We start from the raw sequence: 19,263 nt of genomic DNA on the forward strand, positions 1-19,263 counted from the left end.
TCGTCTCCCTCCGCGCGTGTGTGAGGGAGCGAACGAGGGAGCGAGAGAGGAGCGAGCGAGCGCCTGCCATGCCCATCAGACCCCGCCTCGCCGCGCCCGGGCGCGGAGCTAGCCCCGACTCCCTGCCGCCCGGCCCGGCCCGGCGCGGCCCCGGCCCCCCGCCCCCCCCGCCCCCTCGCCAGGTCCTCCCCTCCCCCGCCCCAGCGGCCCCAGCCCCCCGCCCGGCCCGGCTCCGCGCCGCTCTCCCGCCCTCCTCTCTCCCTCCCTCCCGGCCGCGGAGCAGCATGGCGGAGCCCGGGCAACGGCCGCGCGGCCGCCCGCCGCCCCTCTGAGCCGGGCTCGGGGGCAGTCGGCCGCCCCAGAGCCGCCCCCCACCCCTGCCGCGCCCTCCGCCGCACTTGTCCCACTGCGCGCCTCCTGGAGCGCCGCGCACCCCTGGGACCCTTGCGCGCCCCGGGTGCCCAGCATAACCCCGGGACCCTCGCGCACCCCGGGTTCTCGGTTCTGCCCCAGGAACCCCGCGCGCCCCTGGACCCCGACGCAGCTCCGGGACCCCGCGCGCCGCCGGACCCCAATACGCCCTCAGCACCCGGGGGCTCGGCCAACGAGGTTGAGCGCCCGGGGGAGGGGCCCAGCCCTAGAGGGTCCCCCTCTTCCAACAGACGGAGTCCCGCCCCAGAGAAACCCCCAGGTCCGACAGGGACAGTCAGCCACGCCCCAGAGGGCGCCCAGCATCCTGCGGCTGGAGCCCCGTGCTCCAGAGGAAACTCCGTGCCCAACTGGGGGCTCCCCGCCCCGCTGAGGGGCGCAGCCCAGGAGGGTCCCCCGCGCCCCGCGGGCCCCGGCAGGATGCACGCCGCCCTGGCGGGGCCGCTGCTCGCCGCCCTCCTCGCCACCGCTCGCGCCCGCCCGCAGCCCCCGGACGGAGGACAGTGCCGGCCGCCCGGATCGGTGAGCGAGCGCCTGCCCGGCCACTCTCCCGCCTGCCTGGGTATTCCAGTCCCGTGGGACGAAGGTTTGGGTCCTGCTTCCGCACCCACCTTAGCCCACCCGCTCCACCTCCACCCGCCGGGCGCAGCCTGGGGCGCCCTTCCTTCGCTCCTGCCTGTCCCGGCTCCAGCTCCAGCTCCGAGCCAGGAGCGAGAAGGGGCGCTCCCTCTCCGGTTCCTTCTCCACACGCTGCCGCTCTCGTGCTCCCCTCTTGACTTGTGGTCCTGCTTGGACGCCTCCTCTCTCTGTGCCCCTTTTTGTCTCTCCTTTCTCATATTTTTTCTGTCTTTACCTTTCTGGTCTCTCTGCCCGCTTCTGACTGTGTTTTTCTACCATTCTTTGCCCTTCTCTTGACTTCCATCGAACCCTTTTGCTCTCCCATTCACACACACTGCCCCCTCCCAGGCTTCCCTCCCTCTCCCTGCCCTCCCACTCTGACCTAAGACAAACTTTCTCCCTGTTGCTGGTTCTCACCTCCATCTCTGCGGCCCAGGCTCCCACCACCTACTCTCCCAAGCCTCCATATTTCGTGAAAAGAAGGAAGATTTCAGAGGAGAGGAAAAGGCAATGCCAGGACATACTGGCCTAATATTTTTTGGGGTCGAGTAATTACTGGTTCTCCTAATTTTCCGTCCAAAACAAAGAACCTCTTTATTTCCTTCAGTATCTTTCCCTCTAAGTGTAAATTAATGCATTGACAGTAACCCTGAATTGGAGGCCAGGAGACCGTAGGGTCTGGCTGCTGTAGGTGTGCTGCCTGTTAGCCCGGAATTCGCTGACCTTGGGCAAGGTGCACCTCCAGCGGCCTGCCTTGTGCACAAACAGGGAGCTCGCTGGCTGGCTGGGCTCTCAGTCTATCGCTAACATGCTGGGATTAACAGTTTGGGGTTGTTAGTAAAGTAAGGTACTGTTCTCCTACAACCCACCCATCGCAACACATACTTTTCGTTTGTGCCAGAATCAGGCAGAAAAGTGTTACGAGTTGGTCTAAAGCTTGTAAGTGGTCAGTAGGCACTCCAGGGATTTTTCTGGATGGAAAATGGCTTTGCCTAAGAGAAATGAGAGTCCTCTTCTCATGCCCTTTATGCCTAGCCCTGACTTGGATCTGTAGAAAGGACCCCTGTCTGCATGCCTCTCTTCAGCTCCTACACACACACACTCACACACTCCCCTAAGTCGGAGCTTAGGTCATAGAAAATGACAAACAACTGGGGTTGGAGATCAGGTATACATTTTTAGGGGAGGAGCCTGGAAAGTACCCAGAATATGTACATTTCTTGGGACTAATTGTAATGGAATCCTTTCCTCCCAAACCAGATTCTGAAACTTGACTTGGCCTTGCAAGATTTTAAAGCACTTTCTCATCTGTGGTCTCAGCTGGTGGAGCAAAGTAGCTGACACCCCAGACCTGCCCTCCAAAAAGAAAAGTGTATTCACCGTGATGAATGTGAAGTAGCTGTTTAAATAGGTGTGCTATTTTTAATAGGTGTTCTGCTTTCAAAGTGCTCTTGGCTTGTATCTTCTAATGGTTGGATTTAAAAGTTATATGACTTCCTCCCTTCTTGCCAGAGCAGGACTCTTGGTCCCCCTTTCCCCACCCTCCACATGAAACACCACTGGTGATGGTTTGACTTGGCCAAGCATGAATATTCTCAGGTGGTGTGGCAGTCCTTGGCACTCACAGCGAACGCTAATCATGAGAGTTTCCCTTCATTGCTGACTTCCTCTGTGCCTGGCACTGCTCTGAGGGCTTAATATACATACATTGTATCTTTGAATCCTCCCAACAACCCGAGGTAGTTGCTTTCACCCCCATTTTACAGATGAGGAAACTGAGCCTGTGGGAAGTGAAATGATTCACTCAAGATCATACATCTAAGACAGGGCAAAGCTAGGTTTTCAATGTGGGTCTTTCAGGCTCCAAAGCCCTGGCTCTTTACCACCGCCTGTGTATGGTCTCTGCCTCCCATCCCCACCTCCCTCTGCAACGTGCCTCTGGGCTACCCTGACTCTACTCTGTTGCCTTCAGCCTCACTGCCTTGCCTCTCCTCTACTCCTGCAGCAGAGGGACTTGAACTCCTTCCTGTGGACGATTCGGCGTGATCCTCCGGCCTACCTGTTTGGCACTATCCATGTCCCCTACACTCGCGTCTGGGACTTCATCCCGGACAACTCCAAGGCAGCCTTCCAGGCTAGCGCCCATGTCTACTTTGAACTGGACCTGACAGACCCCTACACCATCTCGGCCCTGGCCAGCTGCCAGCTGCTGCCGCATGGGGAAAACCTGCAGGATGTGCTGCCCCACGAGCTTTACTGGCGCTTGAAGCGCCACCTGGACTACGTGAAGTTGATGATGCCCTCCTGGATGACGCCCGCTCAGCGGGGCAAGGGGCTCTATGCTGACTACCTATTCAATGCCATCGCGGGCAACTGGGAGCGCAAGAGGCCCGTCTGGGTGATGCTCATGGTGAACTCGCTCACAGAGAGGGACGTGCGCTTCCGCGGCGTGCCCGTGCTCGACCTCTACCTGGCCCAGCAGGCTGAGAAGATGAAGAAGACCACAGGGGCTGTGGAGCAGGTGGAGGAGCAGTGCCATCCCCTCAACAACGGGCTCAACTTCTCCCAGGTAGGCATGCAGTGCCCCAGCCCGGAGCTGACAGCCCTGGGTGCCTGGGTCCTCTTCTCTGATTGTCTTTCTTCTCCGAGGGGGAGGGGAAGGCAGCCAGAGTCAGGTCCTTTTTCTGGAAGGAGAGGTTCTGCTGGGCAGCGAGGCAGCACCTGGCTGCTCTGGTGGTATCAGTTGAGAGTGGCGTATACTGGAATTTGGGGTAAGAGTCTGAGTGTTTGCTTCTATTTCAGCAGTATTACATGTTGGGGATGTACACTCCTCACCTGCTGTGCTTGCCTGGGCAGAAAGAATTTCCCTCAAAGCATCAGAGTGATCAAAAACAAAAAGAGGGGGCTTCCAGTTTGTGTCAGGCCTTCCTGAGGCCCTGGAGTCTGTATTGAGGCTGGTGTGTGGACAGTGCCCAAGAAAGCAAGAGGAAGGCATAGCTCCCGGGGCTGAGCCAACAAGGAGTTGGCTGAGACCTGGAGACAGCAGAGTGCCGCTTGCCATTTGAGGTTAAGCACTGTCAGTTTCCTGGCTCTGTGCAAAGCTCTGGGTGACCCTCGGACTGCCTCCCTAAGGCCAGGAGAAAGTAAGCCAGGAGAGTTTTAAGGTTAATAATTTCAGAGAAGCGTGTTCGCTTAAAGGTTGACTGTCCTGATTTCTGAACCTCAGAAGTAGGAGAGAAGGGAGGGGCTTAAGAGGTTTAAAGTCTCTGGCTGCCAGAGATCTGATAGAGCAAAATGTCATTAAAAGCCCTTTCTCCATGGGCAGAGGTCACTTGCTACTCACTGGCCCCAAACTCAACTCTGAGACCCTGGGAACAATGAGTTCACATCTGGCCTTGAGAACGGGGCTGTCAATCCCAGGATGGGGACTCCTTCAAGGAGGCCCCAAGATGGGGCTTGGGTCAATTTCCCGAGTGAGGCATGGCTCAGAGACGTGCTGCCCATTAAGGAGACAGCCTCATAAATTGGCTGGACCAGAAATTACCACTGGAATCAGACCTACTTGCTGCTCCAGAGATGTTGCAAGCTCTTCACCAGGGAAACAGCGGCAGAAACCGATCCCCTTTCCAAGATCTCTGGCCTTTGTTTTTCCAAGGGAAATGCAATATTGTCCCTGGGGAGGTAAGAAGCCAGATTGATTTGCCGGCCAAATGAAAGGCGGGTTTGTCGGTTCTCCTGCTGGCTCTCCCATAATTGTGGAGTCCTTACCCAGAGGGCCCCAGTGGCAGGAGTATTGGGGCAGTTAGTCACGCCCTGCAGGGTTCTGACTATGCCTGACTCCTTCTCCACGGGGGAAAATCCTGTGTATTCTCTGGCCCAGTGCTGATTCCTCTGAACATAGCCGCTTTCTCCCTCTGAAGTGACTTTTCCCTTGCCAGCCTTGGGAGCTGAAATTATCTGTGTCGGGACCCCTGGCGCTCACCGCCCATCTCATTTCGGAGGCAGGTTTGTGGGAGGCCTCTCTGTTCAGAGGCCTAGGTCTGGCCTCGATATCTTTTTTGGGATGGGGAGGTGAGGTATCCACCGCCAATCTCAACACTCTCTTTGCACCAGCCACAGAGGAATCCGACAAAGGCTGAAGGGAGTATACATAAACTCTGGCTAAGCAGCCCCTGTCTTTAATCCGTCTCTCTTAAAACAACAAAACTATCTTTTTTGGGGTCGGGAAACACTGCTGTTCAACCAAATGATGGCTTTGGTAGGGTGAAACATTTGCTGGCAAGTGTGTGTCAGGTTATGTTTTAGGAAAAGTTACTGAGAGCCATTCATCGGCTAGGAGGGAGCCTGCTGACAGTCTCCAAAGCTCATGTTTGAAGATCAAACAGACTCCAATCTCTATTTCAAAAATGTGCCCACCCCATCACCAGCCTGGGCCCACTCTTAAAATTGTTCTTGGGTCCAGCTCCTCAAAAGAGCTGCAGAAAGCAAGTCCCAAACAAAAGAAAACAGAACTCCTCTTAGTTGCCTAATCTCCATACCCTTCACCACCTGCCAGAGTGTCCAATCATGCCAATTTGTCCTGTTATCATTTTGTAGGGAGGCGATGAAATCTCTCCTCCATCCTCTTGGGCAGCCTTGGACTAAATGGGAAGGGTGGGATTCTGGAGCCTAGGCAGATGAGGTCATTAGGGATCCAAAAATTCAAAATCAGAAATGCAACAGCCTTCTCAGTAAAATTGCATGCACGCGTGCACAGTTTGATATGAACATCTGTGATGCATTAGTGTACTGAAATATCTGTTAAGTGCATCAGATTTTTATTTTTTCTTTCCTTGCAGCATTACTGTTATTGCAAAATATTTGGGTTGGGGGGGCAGTGAGAGAAGAAGGCGGGAAAAATAAGGCTTAAAAGAGTGTCTTTTTGTTAAGATCTGGGATTTTAGTATTAATGTTTTTAAAATTTTTATAATTTTTTCTGGACAGAAATACCATAATTTTGCTTGTTAAATGGAGAAAGAAAGCTTAAGTTTTGGAACCCCGGAAAAAGCTTCTTCCAGTTTTGCGCAGCTTGGAAGATCAGGTCTATTGTTAGGTTTTGGTCTTTGATTTCAAAATAAACTGAGGGTGGGAGACCCAACATCACCATGGCTTCGCTATGTGACCTTGGGCAAGTCACTTCCTCTCTCTGGGCCCTGTTTTTTTGGTCTGTGAAATGAGACACTGAGATGAGGTCATCGTTCAAGCTCCTTGCAGCCCTGACATTCCATAGGATGATTCTAATCAATTCCACGTGCCAGGCACCCTGCAGAAGGCTCCACACGCTTTTCCATTGCATTGAATTCTCATAACAACCCTATGGCTTTCTAAAGTGGGCATCCAGAAATGTTGAATGACTTGCCCAAGGTCACGTGGCTAATAAGGAACAGAGCCAGTCAGCCTGACTCTGTATGAAGGATGTGTTCTCCCAGCTTCCCCACACTGTTTCTCTAGACTTCCTCCTGTCTAGGTATTTGATATCTTCTGTAATCATTCCTTAGTTCTTTCTTCTGTCTCTCTCTCTCCTTTAGGACTTGAGGGCTTAACATTTTCTTTCTTGGAAAATTTATACTTGTAGAGATATTATTTCCTTCGGCTGTGAGGCTGGTAGTGAGGCAGGTCTCTGAAGGTTTTCTTGATGTATTGTAGACAGCTCAGCACAGTGGGCTGGAGATAGGAAACTTGCTTCCAGGTGTCAGACCCAGCCTCAACACTAAAACCAATGACTTGTATATAATCTTGGGCAAGACTTGGTATGCCCACCCATCCAGTGGGGCAGCAATTACCAGCTTTTCAAAGTTGAGCTGGTTTTTGTGGGGACATGAGAAGATACTACCTGTGGGAGGCTGTTGATGGGTTAAAACGACTACCTGGATGTTGGTTTTGTGCTTGGCAAACAGTCTAGGCTGGCTCCAGGGCAGGGAAAGAGGAAGGCTGCATGGGAAGTTGCCACTCCCTTCTCCCACCAGCCATATCCACTCCTCATCCCTTGCTGAACGTAGTAAAGTTGGAGTATTAGGAGGCGGTGAGCCCCTGCCCTTGGGGGTCCGAGGATGCCTAAGTCTTGAGTCCAGATCTTATGACAAGCTTGAGACCTGCAGATTTCTATCAGCTCTGCCTGCTGCCTCCAGGGACTGGTACTGGCTGCCACTGCTTCTCCCTCTAGGGTACCTAAGTCCTTCCCTTCAACTCCTTGCATGGCAGAGTCGGAGACACTGGATGAGACCTCAAAGTTACATGGTTCTCTGAGGTATAATGAGAAAACAAGGACTCTGCTATTCTGTACTTTACCAAGCATGCGAGCATTACCCGTCTAATATGTGTAGCGCCTGAACACTGAAGTGTGCCTGCCAAAGGTATGCAAAATGTTTGTAAAATTCTACAAGTCCCTCACTTAAGGATTTAGAAACCACAATACCATTTATTGAGTTTTGTCTCTATTCAGGGTGCTGCATTAGACCTCATAATTACATTATCTCTAACCCTCACAGAGATGCAATAAGGTTTATTATCGTATTTATTTTTAAGACCATAAATTGAGATCTGAAAAGGTGAAGTCATTTGGCTGTGATTACACAGACAGGCCAAGTGGACTCAGTGTTCAAACTCACGTGAGTCCATTACCACAACCCCTGCTTGCCCAGGGTCTGAAAGATGACCTGGTTTTTATTAGATGACATTTCTGCTGAATTGTGTGTGTGTGTGTGTGTGTGTGTGTGTGTGTTGGAATGGTGGTAGATCATCATTTCTTGCCGAAAAAGAAAGAGAGAGAGAGAATTGAAAAGTGCTGGAACTGATTTTCTCCTTGACTTATAAATTGGATCTCAAGGTGATTCTAAAATAGGAGTTCTCAAAGACATTCTGGGCATGAGCTACTCCCAGGGAATATGTCCCCAACTTTCTAAGCCACTGCTATGAAGACATACACACACCCCCACCCCCAATATAGGCTAAGCCTGCCCAGTTGAATAAAGATCTCCTTGGTTTATAGTCAGAGCTCCTATGTCTACACGCTGGGGGGCCAGCAGGTATTAGTAAGTGCTCAGTAAATATTGGGAGCATGAATGAATTAAGGAGCAAATGGTCAGAAATCATGATGTGACCATACCTGATTCCGTTCCACCATGCAGCGCCATTGAAGGAATGAATGATGAAGAAAAGTATAAATCACAGCGAGGAGCCCCCATCTGAACTTTGAAAGCTCCTTTCCGTCCTATAAGGATAAAAAATATCAAAATTATCATGTAGGCTGCTACAGCAAAATACCTTACAGTGGGTAATTTATAAACAACAGAAATTATGGCTCACAGTTCTGGAGGCTGGGAAGTTCAAGATCAAGGTACCAGCAGATTTTGTGTCTGGTGAGGGCCTGTTTCTCATAGGTGATGCCTTCTGTGTATTTACATGGTGGAAAGGGTGAACAAGCTTCCTCTAGCCTCTTTTGTAAGGGCCCTTATCCCATTCGTGAGTGTAGAGACCCCATGAACTAATCTACTCCCAGAAGTTCCACCTCTTCAGATCATCACCTTGGTGGTTAGGTTTCAACATACGAATTTTAGAGGGACACATACATTTGGACCACAGCATAGGCAGGTCATATTCAAAGCAGGTTCTAATCCTGATCCTGTTAGTACCTTACCTGTGACTTTGGGCCAGCCCTTTTCCCTCTCTAGGCTTAAGTTGCCCCCTTTGTCCCATGAGAGCGCTGGGCTAGGTGATTTCCAGTGTTGGCCCAGGACTGACTTCTGTGATGCGTGTCTCCGATATTTTGGAGAGCTTAGGCCAACCAAGTCTGAAATTTTGAACCTGAGTTATCTGTAGTTGGGAGGGGCTGGCAGGCTTGTCTTTGGCGGTTGCTGCTGATACCTATTTGTCCAGAGCCTGTTGGTTCCAGTGGGTGATCCTGCTGCCAGGCTTCAGACAGGAGAGCCCCAGCCTGTCACGGCACAGGCTGCTGGACACCCACCCAGCCTCAGCTGATCTGCCTCATTGTGACTCTTCTCCCTCTGTTGCTCCTCACTCATTCAACCAGAGCACCTCACTGTGTTGTGCCAGTTAAGGGTCTGGGAAGAGACTTGGAAATGTGTCTTTGCCTGCCGAGAATTCATTACCTGAGTGTGCACCCCATTGCTTTTATGCCCTGAGAGGTGGGTATTATTAGCCCTGTTTGCAGCATGGAAACTGAGGTACAGAGCACCTGAATATTAGTCTCTCCCATGCCCTGGTTCTCCACACTTCAGATGGAGACCATGTTCTTTCTTCTCCTTTGGGTTGTATGCTCCCACCTTTCAGAACCATTCTCTAATTTCCTGTCCTCCAAGAATGGCCATTCTTGAGTCCTCTAGCCCTCTCTGGGCCTCTGTGGCAGCCCTGGAACCCACAATGTTATACCTTGTCAGATCTATTGTCAGATCTATGTGCCCTCCTTAGAGTAGAGGGAGCAAGCCTCCCCTGAGGCCCCAGACACCCCTGGAGGACCTCAGACCATGCCGAAGCCTTTTCTCCCAGGAAGTCATCCACGGAGGGAGAGCCCCTCCATCACTGTGGAATTAAACACAGGCTGGCATCACCTACACCATATACCTCCAGAACCTGGACTGAGAAACAGGCTTCTTCTGGCGCGACCTTCACCTTGTGCCTCTGCAGTCTGCCACACCCGCTGTGTCTCCCCCACAGAGCCATCTGGTAAGGAGCTGCTCAGCAAATGTCCACCACCGGGTGTCCCCCAGCAGCGACCCCTGGGCATGTGCCCACTCAGATTATTTTTGTGCCCAGATGGCTGTTTGTGAAGAACCCTTGCAGGCATGGTGAGCTCTGTCCATCTTCTCTCCATGACCTGGTTCGTTCATGTCTTAATATTTAATATATTATCTAAATGTAGGGGGAAACACATGCAGAGGCAGGTGCACAGGATAGCTTACGCACCTCCACCAGAGGAGAGGGAGGTCCTAAAGCTAGAGGTGACCAAAATGTCATGAGATATTCTAGTCTCAGAATTGAAAGTTCACAGCAAGAAGACTTCTAGGCTCAGAGAATCTCCAACCATAAATCCAAACTCTGAGGCTCAAGGAATCTAGGAATGGTGAAATCTCAGAACATTAGGCTCAGAGACATTTTGGGACTCGAAGAATCTTCACTTCATGAAATCCTAGCCTCTAAGCTTTGAAGAATTGTCAGCTCATGGACACAGACTTCTAAAATCTTAAAGTTGGAAGGGGCCAGCTCTCAAGAATTCCAAGAAGCCTCATCCGCAAACATGTTGTCTGATCTTCCCCCAACCCGCTCTCCAATTCCAGGCCAAGCAGAGAAAACCTGACCGGCAAAGCACTTTCTGACGGAGATAAAAATGGGAGCGTGCCTTTGTTAATAGTTCCCATTTGGACGTCTCTCAAAGCCAGGAAGAAGTCGCCTGGTAATGCAGCTTTCCTAGGGAGGAAACAAGAATGCCGGCGCGAGCGCCACAGCCTGCCAGCCGGGCTGCTGACGTTCTTTTCCCCTTGAGTTTGCTTCTAAATATTATCCACTTCACTCCCTTTTATCTCCCATCACTGGCTCTGTGTCCGCCCACTTAATCCACAGGCAGCCGGTGGCCGAGCCTTCAGCTCTGTTCAGCGGCTGCCAAGCCGTCTCGCCGAGCAGCTCCTCCAAGATCCGCAGGCTTTTAAATCTGTGCACTATATCCGCTGGAACACAAAACTGTTGCCCCAAGCTTGGAAACGCTGTTGCTTCTGCTAGGCCCCCTCCCTCTTTAGGAATTTCCTCCTTTTCTATTCTATTTCTGAATCCTGAGATTTTTCAAGGCTCAGCTCAAAGCCGTACCTCCTCCAGGAAGTCTTCCTAGAATGTTCCCAGGTCTAATCCGCTTGGAAAGACTTGGGCCAAAGCTTTACTTAATGACCCAGCCACATATATTTTTCCCCTCTGTGGAATTATTTATGGCATTTTATGACATTCTTTCAGCACTTGTATATTTTGTTTATAATTTTTTCTCAGGCAGTCTTTTTTCTTCTGATTCAAACCTAGCTCAAAATGTGCTCACAATTGATTACAAAATTAGATTGAACATTCTCCAGTTCTGAAGTTGGGGCTTTGTGGTGTATTCTGTGGTTGGAGTGTTGGCAGCTCTGGATGCTAAAAAGGGACTATGTCTTGGCCTCTGTAATTCTCAGAAACTTCTTAGGCTTTCCACCTGAGACATATTCAGTACTGTTGCTGGCCCATTTGGTCAAAACTTTGTAACATTCATGGGTCCCTATTGGATTCATTAATCTCCATACTGGGATACTTTGGTGTTTTTTTTTTCCCCTCTTTTTCAACTGTTACTTGCAAACAAGTCTCTGTTTTTCTCCTCTTCACTGTCCAGAGCACACATGATCTTCTCCAGGCTCACTGCATCCCTCCACTTATTTTCATGTTAAAATGCTTAATTTTATTCTTTGCTCGCTATCTTGGTTTTGGAGCACCAGGGTTGCTGAGCTGTATGATTTCTCCCTCCCTCCCTCTCACACACACTCCTTAGTTATGCCTCCATGCATTTACTTATGTTGTTTCCTCTACCTGGGAGCCCCTTCCCAGTTTTTATTTTCTGGCTAACTCTTAACTCCTCTGAATTGGTAAAGGCCCCTGAGGACCATCCACGTTAAAAGCTTGGCCTCATCAAACAAATGTCACTTTACAGCAAGACTTTTATCCATGGTCATCAGATTGGATGGATGCCTCGTAATCATAACTCAGTAGTTTGAGTTTAGGTGCAACAATGTAATTGGCTTTTAGCATTGTTTTTTGAAAGAACTGTTAGGTAAATTGTACTTGGGCCACACTGAATGCCTGGCTTTCCTGGAAAAGAGCCATGAGGTCATCAGACCAGGCCTGTAAAAGTCAGGGCCCTGGGGCCATCTCTGAGGGACAACCTAGGGCCTTATGAGATGTGTGGTCTCTGCCTTTGCACCTGTTGCTGGATTCTGTGTTCCTTCTGAAGGACTTAGACAAGGTGGTTTCCTTGGGAGAACCCGGGGTTTTCCGAACAGCACCTGACCACCCTTGCCCTGAATGCTGACACTCTGTCACCTTCATTCTTGGGATTCTCCCTTTACTTCCCACTGACTCAGGAAGGGCAGGAGGAGACATTAAGCTCCTTCCCACCTCCCTTATTCAGAGGAACATCCTGGTCTGATTCTACCTTCAGAACCAAAAGTCAGTCTTTAAATTTACACGTCATAGTGCAGACTCAGCTCAGGAGTCCCCTCCACTGGAAAACTTCCAGACATTGGCCGGATGGCCCAGTGCTCCTTCAGTTCCCAGAATAAGTGCACTTACCGGGAGTATAAGTAACCTTGGGGTAGTTACATAAGCTGTCTGTGCGTCAGTTTTCTCATGTCAACTGTATAGGATTGCTGTGAGGATTAATTGATTAATGTAGAGCACTACAGCACAGTGCCACACACACAGATGCTCAGTACATACTAGCTCATAGTTATTACTTCATTTTCAAATTATCATTATACGACTTTTCAAGAAATGTTTGTTAGTTCCTACTGAGTGCCTGACATGGAAGAAGTGCTGGACGTAGTGAGCGAGAAGAACGTTGCTGTTGCCCAGGTGCTTCCTTTCTGGGTAGGGAGGGGACACAGCATCCGTGCAGGTGCCGGGAGGAGGGAGGCTGTGGCTTGTCTTGTGGTGTGTTGTGGGAGTACAGAAGAGGCACAGCTTCCTCGGCCCTGAGGAGATCCAGGAAGGCTTCCTGGAAGAAGCCCAGATGAACCTGAGATCGGAAGGAGTAAAAAAGCCAGGTAAAGGCTAGGGAGTACTAGGCTTAGGAGATTGGAGGCATCTGCGCTAGAGGACGGGGCGCAAGTTGTGCATTTGAGGGCCATGAGCAGTTCAGCTTGGCCGCTCTCTGCATGGACTGCGACTAGAGAGAGACCATGCTGCATAAAGCCGCCTGCTGGTGTCCCTCCACCTGCAGTTCACCTTGGCGCTCCCCCGGGAGGCTTGCATGACTGTGCCCATTTCACGCCCTGGCGCAGAGGCGAGCGCTCTGTGCATGACGCGTTTGGCCCGAGCCGCGCCGCCTCTCTGGCCTGGCCTCCGCGAGCACAAGTGCACGTTTCCTAAAAGAGCAGCCGCCGGGCGGCTGCGCCTTGGGGGCCGCAGCGTGTATGTCCCCGCCCGTCACTCGGTCAGGCAGCGACACAGGCGGGGCCCTGCGGACAGGCACCTCGGGGCGAGGCGAGTCCGAGTTGCCACGGTGGAGGAGACGGCGCGGCCCGCGGCCAGCCCTGCCCGGGGAGCCACCATGCAAAGATAAAAGGACAGGCCTTCCCCTGTCTTCTGTTTAAAGAATTTGCCTCCTTCCTCCCTATTAAGGTTATTTAAAGTTTCCTGGCCAGTGTTATCCCCTGGGGATTTAATGCGCCTTCAAGGCCGTTAGTAATTTAAGCCTTGGGTCTCATTCGACAGCACCTTTTAGAATGATACCAGCGGAGAAAGCCATTTGGAAATCTCTCTGGCTCATCTTTTAGCTTTAGTTCACACGGTTTGCCTTTCTTGAGCTGCTTGGCCTTGAGTCTGAAAAGAGACAAAAGCCGAATTGGCAATGATAATTTCAACCATTTGCATCGCGGTTTGCAATTTCCAGAAGCTTTTCACATGCAGGACCGCGTTCCCTCCCGTCCCCAACAAGGACACCAAGAAGAGTGTTAGTCTGTTCCTGGCTCGTCTTTTCTTTTTTTTGTTTTTTTCTTTTTTGCCAGTGTGGTTACTGAGCTCAGAAAGGGAACTGGATTTGCTTCAGAGTGCCAGGTGTTGGGACCCCCAGATATCCAGCTGGGTGGCTCCAGCATCCACTGGATTATAGTACATTTTTGAGCACCAGACCCTGTATTGGGGCCGAGTTGCAGCTGGAAGAGCTGTGGATTGGTCACGGGTTGGGTAAACTGAGCCACTTGGGGACTTCGGTGATAACAATGCTTGGTCATTGTGCTTGAGCTTGACTGTTTTTTTTTTTTAATTTTTATTTTAGGTTCAGGAGTACATATGCAGGTTTGTTACGCACATAAACTACTGTCACAGAGGTTTTTTGGTACAGATTATTTCATCACCCAGGTATTAAGCCCAGTATCCAATAGTTAGCTTTTCTGCTTCTCTCCCTTCTCCCAAACTCCACGCTCAAGTAGACCCCAGTGTCTGCTGCTCCCTTCTTTGTGTTCCTGAGTTCTTGTCATTTAGCTCCCACTTAGAAGTGAGAACATGCAGTATTTGGTTTTCTGTCCCTGTTAGTTTGCTGAGGGTAATAGCTTCTAGCTGCTTCCGTGTTCCCACAAAAGACATGGTCTCATTCTTTTTTATGGCTGCCTAGTATTCCATGGCACGTATGTACCACATTTTCTTCATCCAGTCTGTCACCGATGGGCATTTAGGTTGATTCCATGTCTTTGCTATTGTGAATAGTGCTGCAGTGAACATTAGTGCGCATGTGTCTCTATGGTAGAATGATTTATAGTCTTCTGGGTGTAGACAGTGATGTTTGTTGACCCAGCACTACAGAACCCGCATGCTGAGGCCTGCTGGTAGTCTTGGAGGTAATTTAATATTCTGCTTCTATCAGTAGTTTTGCGGGGAGGCTTTTTGATGGAGGTGGCTTTGAGAGACACCTTGCAAGTGGAATAGGATTTGAGCCCCTGGAGATGAGGTGGAAAGGAAGCAGACTTACGCGGAAGTGCCAGGATGGGAAAATGCAGAGGGAATGCAGAACAAGTCTTTCTACACTCCCTCCACTGGCTTTATTCTTTCTCTTTCCTATCCAGCCCCTAAGAGAGCCATTGCTGTTTGGTGCCTGTTATATGCTAGGCCTCTCTGGTTTATCGCAGTAAATTTCTAAAACAATCCTGAAAGGTAAGCATTTTTCCCCCATTTTGAGGACATTGAGGCCAAGTACTTTGTTCAAAATGGTGGAGCCAGGACTTCTACTTGGATCTTTTGATACCTTAAGGAAGAAACTGGACTGGAGTTGGAAATCCAGCTCCTCCACTTTGGCTAGATGGCTGAACATCTGTTTCCACATCTAAAAAAATGGGTCTCACAACAGTATTTACCTCCTGGGGTTGTTGTGAGGCATAAATGAGATAATGCATATAAACCACACAGCTGAGTGGCTGGCACACAGTGAGAGTTAATGAATGTTAACTGTGGTGGCTTAAGTAGTGGTCATTTTCATATTATTATTGGCCCATTTTCACAATGTCTGTCTTGAAGTGAAGCCCATCCCATACAAAAGATGGCTCTTGGTCCTTTGGTCTCTCACACACTGAGCATCATCCAGTGCAGGGATGGGTTGTTGGTTGGTCTGATGGGAACTATGTGGTTGGACCACCCAGAGCATGGCCATTTATTTTTCTGACCATCTGCTCTGTGTAATGTCTGACTGTATTCACTCTGGCTTGCCTTCACTGTGGTCTCCCACTGCTCTCTGGGGTTGGACACACCAAAAGGAGGGATCGAAAGGTTTAGGCTGGAGTCCCTGGCTTGAGGCCCACCTCTGCCCTGGGTTAGATCTGTGACCTGGGGCTCCTGCCTCTCAGCATCCTTTTCCTCTACTGCTCAGACAGGTTGGATGTTACCTAGAAACAGCTCAGAGCTCTTGGGAGAATCCAGTGGGGTCAAGTCTGAGAAGGCCTTTATCAGCCATCAGGTGCTCTATGCTCTCAGTAGTGCTGGAGGTGCATGTGTTTTTCCTCTTCTTTTTCTCCTGAAGAGAAATTCCCCGTAAATAATTAATTATTAAACAGTTATTATTAAACTGTTCATTAATTTATTTGTTCATTTCTTTGAAAAGCACTGCTGGGAACTACATTGTGCCAGGCTCAGTTCCAGATCCTGAGGGTTCAGAGAGGAATATGGGGCTAGTGGGGAAGGGGGTGGGGTTGAAGAGAACGGAGAGAGAGGTACCTCGCTGCAAGAGTGCCAGGAATGATTCTGAGCCCTTTATGTTCACTGCCCCGCTTAATCCTCATGGCAGTCTCTCAGGTAGATTCAGCCGCATTTTACAGGTGAGGAAACTGGGTCACAGAGCAGTAATTCACTTGCCTGGGGTCACACAGCTAATGAGTGGGGGATCTGGAGTTTAAACACAGAAACTCTGGCTGCAGAGCCCTGTGCTCTTGACTTATCTGCATCTAAAGAAAAGAGAGAATGTGGCTGGATGCAGTGGCTCATGCCTGTAATCTTAGCCCTTTGGGAGGCTGAGGCGGGTGGATCACTTGAAGCCAGGAGTTCAAAACCATCTGGTCAACATGGTGAAACCCTGTCTCTACTAAAAGTACAGAAATTAGCCAGGCTTGGTGGTGCACACCTATTATCTCAGCTACTTGGGAGGCTGAGGTACGAGAATTGCTTGAACTGAACCCGGAAGGCAGAGGTTGCAGTGAGCCAAGATCATGCCACTGCACTCCAGCCTGGGTGACAGAGCAAGACTGTCAAAAAAAGAAAAGAAAAGAGGGAATGTGACCCAGAGGAGGTGGAGCTGGAATCTGAGAGTAGAGGCGACAGCCCCTCTGAAACTCGAGATGTGATGAAAGGTAAGAGGCCAGGAGGTGACAGGGACAAGGAGTTGAGAGACTTCTGAGGGTCCCTCTTGAGGAAGACTGTGGCCCTGGGAAGCAGAGAGTGAGATAGTCCATTTTCTATAGGAGATAGAATGAGGAGGGAGTGTAAGGAGAAAGTCTGTGGTGGGCATTCAGAGTAGAAGCTGACCTTGGCAGTTGAAGCGATGGCAGGGCAGGCTGAGGGGCCCAACAGACGTACAGGTGCCAGATTTGTAATGGCACCAGTCTAGATGGCTGGGATGCTTCTCTGCAGAGCTTTCTAGTGTAGGGCAGGGAAAGGGGAAATGTGATGGAGGGCCGCCCCCAGCCTAGAGGAATCTGTTCAATTTGCCTCAGTAGCTGGACAGAATGTCACTTCCCACCTATCATTCCATCTGCTGTGTTAGTGTACTGTTGAGCACTGACTCTGAGTCCCCCACCGCCATGGCAGCTGGGGCTTTGCAGAGCTCAGGTGATCTGGAGGGTCCTATGGATGCTACCAAATGGATGAGCCTGTATTCTTGCTGTCTAGGAGTTAGTTCTCTTTGCTGTTGCTTATGCTGAATTGTATACAATAGACCGGCCTCACCTTGTTGTGAGTACCTGGTTTGGCTTTAGTGTGATACCACTTGAGCTGTATTGAAGAACAAGTGGGCATGTCCTGGGTTCAGGAGTGGCACCATGTTATGGGGGTGGGTGCTGATGGTGATATTGATCCGGATTGAAGGAATATAGTTACTCACACCACTCACATGTGGAGAACACTAGTGGGAGGCATGGGGAGACTAGGCAATTGACTATAGAAGCACACGGGTCACATCATGGAGGCCTTACAACCATGTTAAGAAGTTTGGGCTTCATCCTGGGTGCATTGGGGGGCCATTGACCCTCACTCTCGTGTTCTGCATTTCAGAATTCCTTCTGGTTAATAATTGGCCCACCCACTCACTCCTTTGTTGGCTAAACTGGAACACTTCACCCAGGCTTGTCTGTACCTTCCCAAGCCTCTTGCTTGAGCCAGAGCAGAAGGGCTCCCAGCTTCTGGGACAGGAACTCAGGACTGGGTTTCCTTTAGAAACAAGGTGGTAAAAGTGGTCTGGTGACTGAATGAGACCAGAGTAGTTGTGTATTACAGGGCCTTTTGTGAGGGAGCCTGAGACACTGACCACCATTTCTAACGTCGTTGCTGGAGATAACGTTTCCCTGCATTTTGTGTCACTTATTTTGTGTGATTTATTTGTGGGATTCCACCTGTTCAAAGTGGGGGCGGGGTAAGGCAGGCGATTCCTGATGTTCGCCCCAGCCCCAGCAGAAGTGGGGGATGGGAGGATCTTTGGTCGGTGAATAGAGCACTGGGTTGGGAGTCCCACAGCATGACCAAAGCAAGTCCCTTCCCTCGCTCAGCCCCCTTGGTGGGTGTGAGATTGGTTGGTAAACCATAAACCACACCCCTGCTGCTGCAAAGCCACTTTCTAAGCCGGCTCTGACCTCACTGGAAGGGGACATTTTAAATGTTATTGTCTTTTATATGTTCACATGTCTGTCTCCTTCATTAAACTGAAGTTCTTTGCGGAAAGGAACCTCCTAGAATGAATCTGGGTTTCCCTGACACCTGGCATTGAGTACACATGCAGGGACCCTGTGTGTAGCTGTAAAATTATCCACCATGTCTACACATCATCGCCTGAGTATCCTGGTAGAAAACAGGAAGCCGCCTTCCCGCATTATTCCCAGATTTCTAGATGTTTGGTTCCAGGAGGTCAAGTACCTCAGCAGCCACCTCCACTTCCCACGGCAGTCCCCAGGTGCTTTGGCTTTGGGAGGCCGTGACCACTGAGAGCCTTCTCAGCCTCATGCTCTGACCGACTCCTGGTGCAGCTGTAGCATCCCCCTGACCCTCCATTCCCAAAGGGGCCCTAAGGGCTTTGACTGGGCCACCCTGTGGGTGGGAGTTGCTTCTCCTCGGATTGGAGGAAACTTCCCAGCTCTTCCCCACAACCTCCTTCCTTGCGCTTCTGTGTTTTTCCCAGGGCACGGATCAGAGCTTCTGTTTGCTGGTCATTCCGTGATCCTTACACAATATAAATGAAAGCTGCTAAAACCAATAAATTCAAACCATGTGTGGGGCACTGGGGAGGAGCGAGGACGTCAGAGGGCCGCAGTGTGAAGTGGCGTCAGCTCTGACGGCACCCAAGCTGATTTGTTTATGAGAAAAGTAAATATCCAAAGCCATAAACAGCCTTGGGTCTCTCATCATCGCTGGGATTCAAAGGCGTTTCGTAGGAACACACACTGTCTGTCTCATGTAAACAAAGTGAGATTCTCTGTGTGTGCTGACCTAAATTCTGCATTTTCATCTTTGGGAATGCCAGCCAGTCATTCGAGTCGGGATACCACAGGCAGTCTGGGCCTGTGCTGGGTTGCCTTGTTTCCGGCTTTGGCAGTTGGCCTTGCACCTTGCTTTGCAGAGGGCTGCCCCATCATCACTCCTTGGCCTTAGAGCAGTCCTGGGTAGTTGTCTTAGTCTGTTCATGTTGCTATAACAAAATACCATAAGCTAGTTTGCTTATTAACAATGGAAATCTATTTCTCACAGTTC

The 19,263-nt window shown here is 50.4% G+C and overlaps 1 protein-coding gene across 3 annotated transcripts in view; it reads left to right on the plus strand.

The window, feature by feature from the left end:
* Window positions 1-253: 253 nt before the first annotated feature.
* Window positions 254-19,263, plus strand: part of TRABD2B (TraB domain containing 2B) — a 244,057-nt gene continuing 225,047 nt past the window's right edge. For 2 of the 3 annotated variants that reach the window (XM_055255269.2, XM_063627498.1), the window contains exons 1-2: window positions 386-951; window positions 3,053-3,616. In XM_055255269.2, coding sequence (XP_055111244.1) covers window positions 850-951; window positions 3,053-3,616 — 666 coding nt within the window. In that variant the 5' untranslated portion in view covers window positions 386-849. Of the gene's footprint in view, window positions 952-3,052; window positions 3,617-19,263 lie in introns of all 3 variants that reach the window. The other variant, XM_055255268.1, reaches the window with a different exon arrangement.

The sequence above is a fragment of the Symphalangus syndactylus genome, chromosome 12, assembly GCF_028878055.3.
Source record: "Symphalangus syndactylus isolate Jambi chromosome 12, NHGRI_mSymSyn1-v2.1_pri, whole genome shotgun sequence".
Classification (NCBI taxonomy): Eukaryota; Metazoa; Chordata; class Mammalia; order Primates; family Hylobatidae; genus Symphalangus; species Symphalangus syndactylus.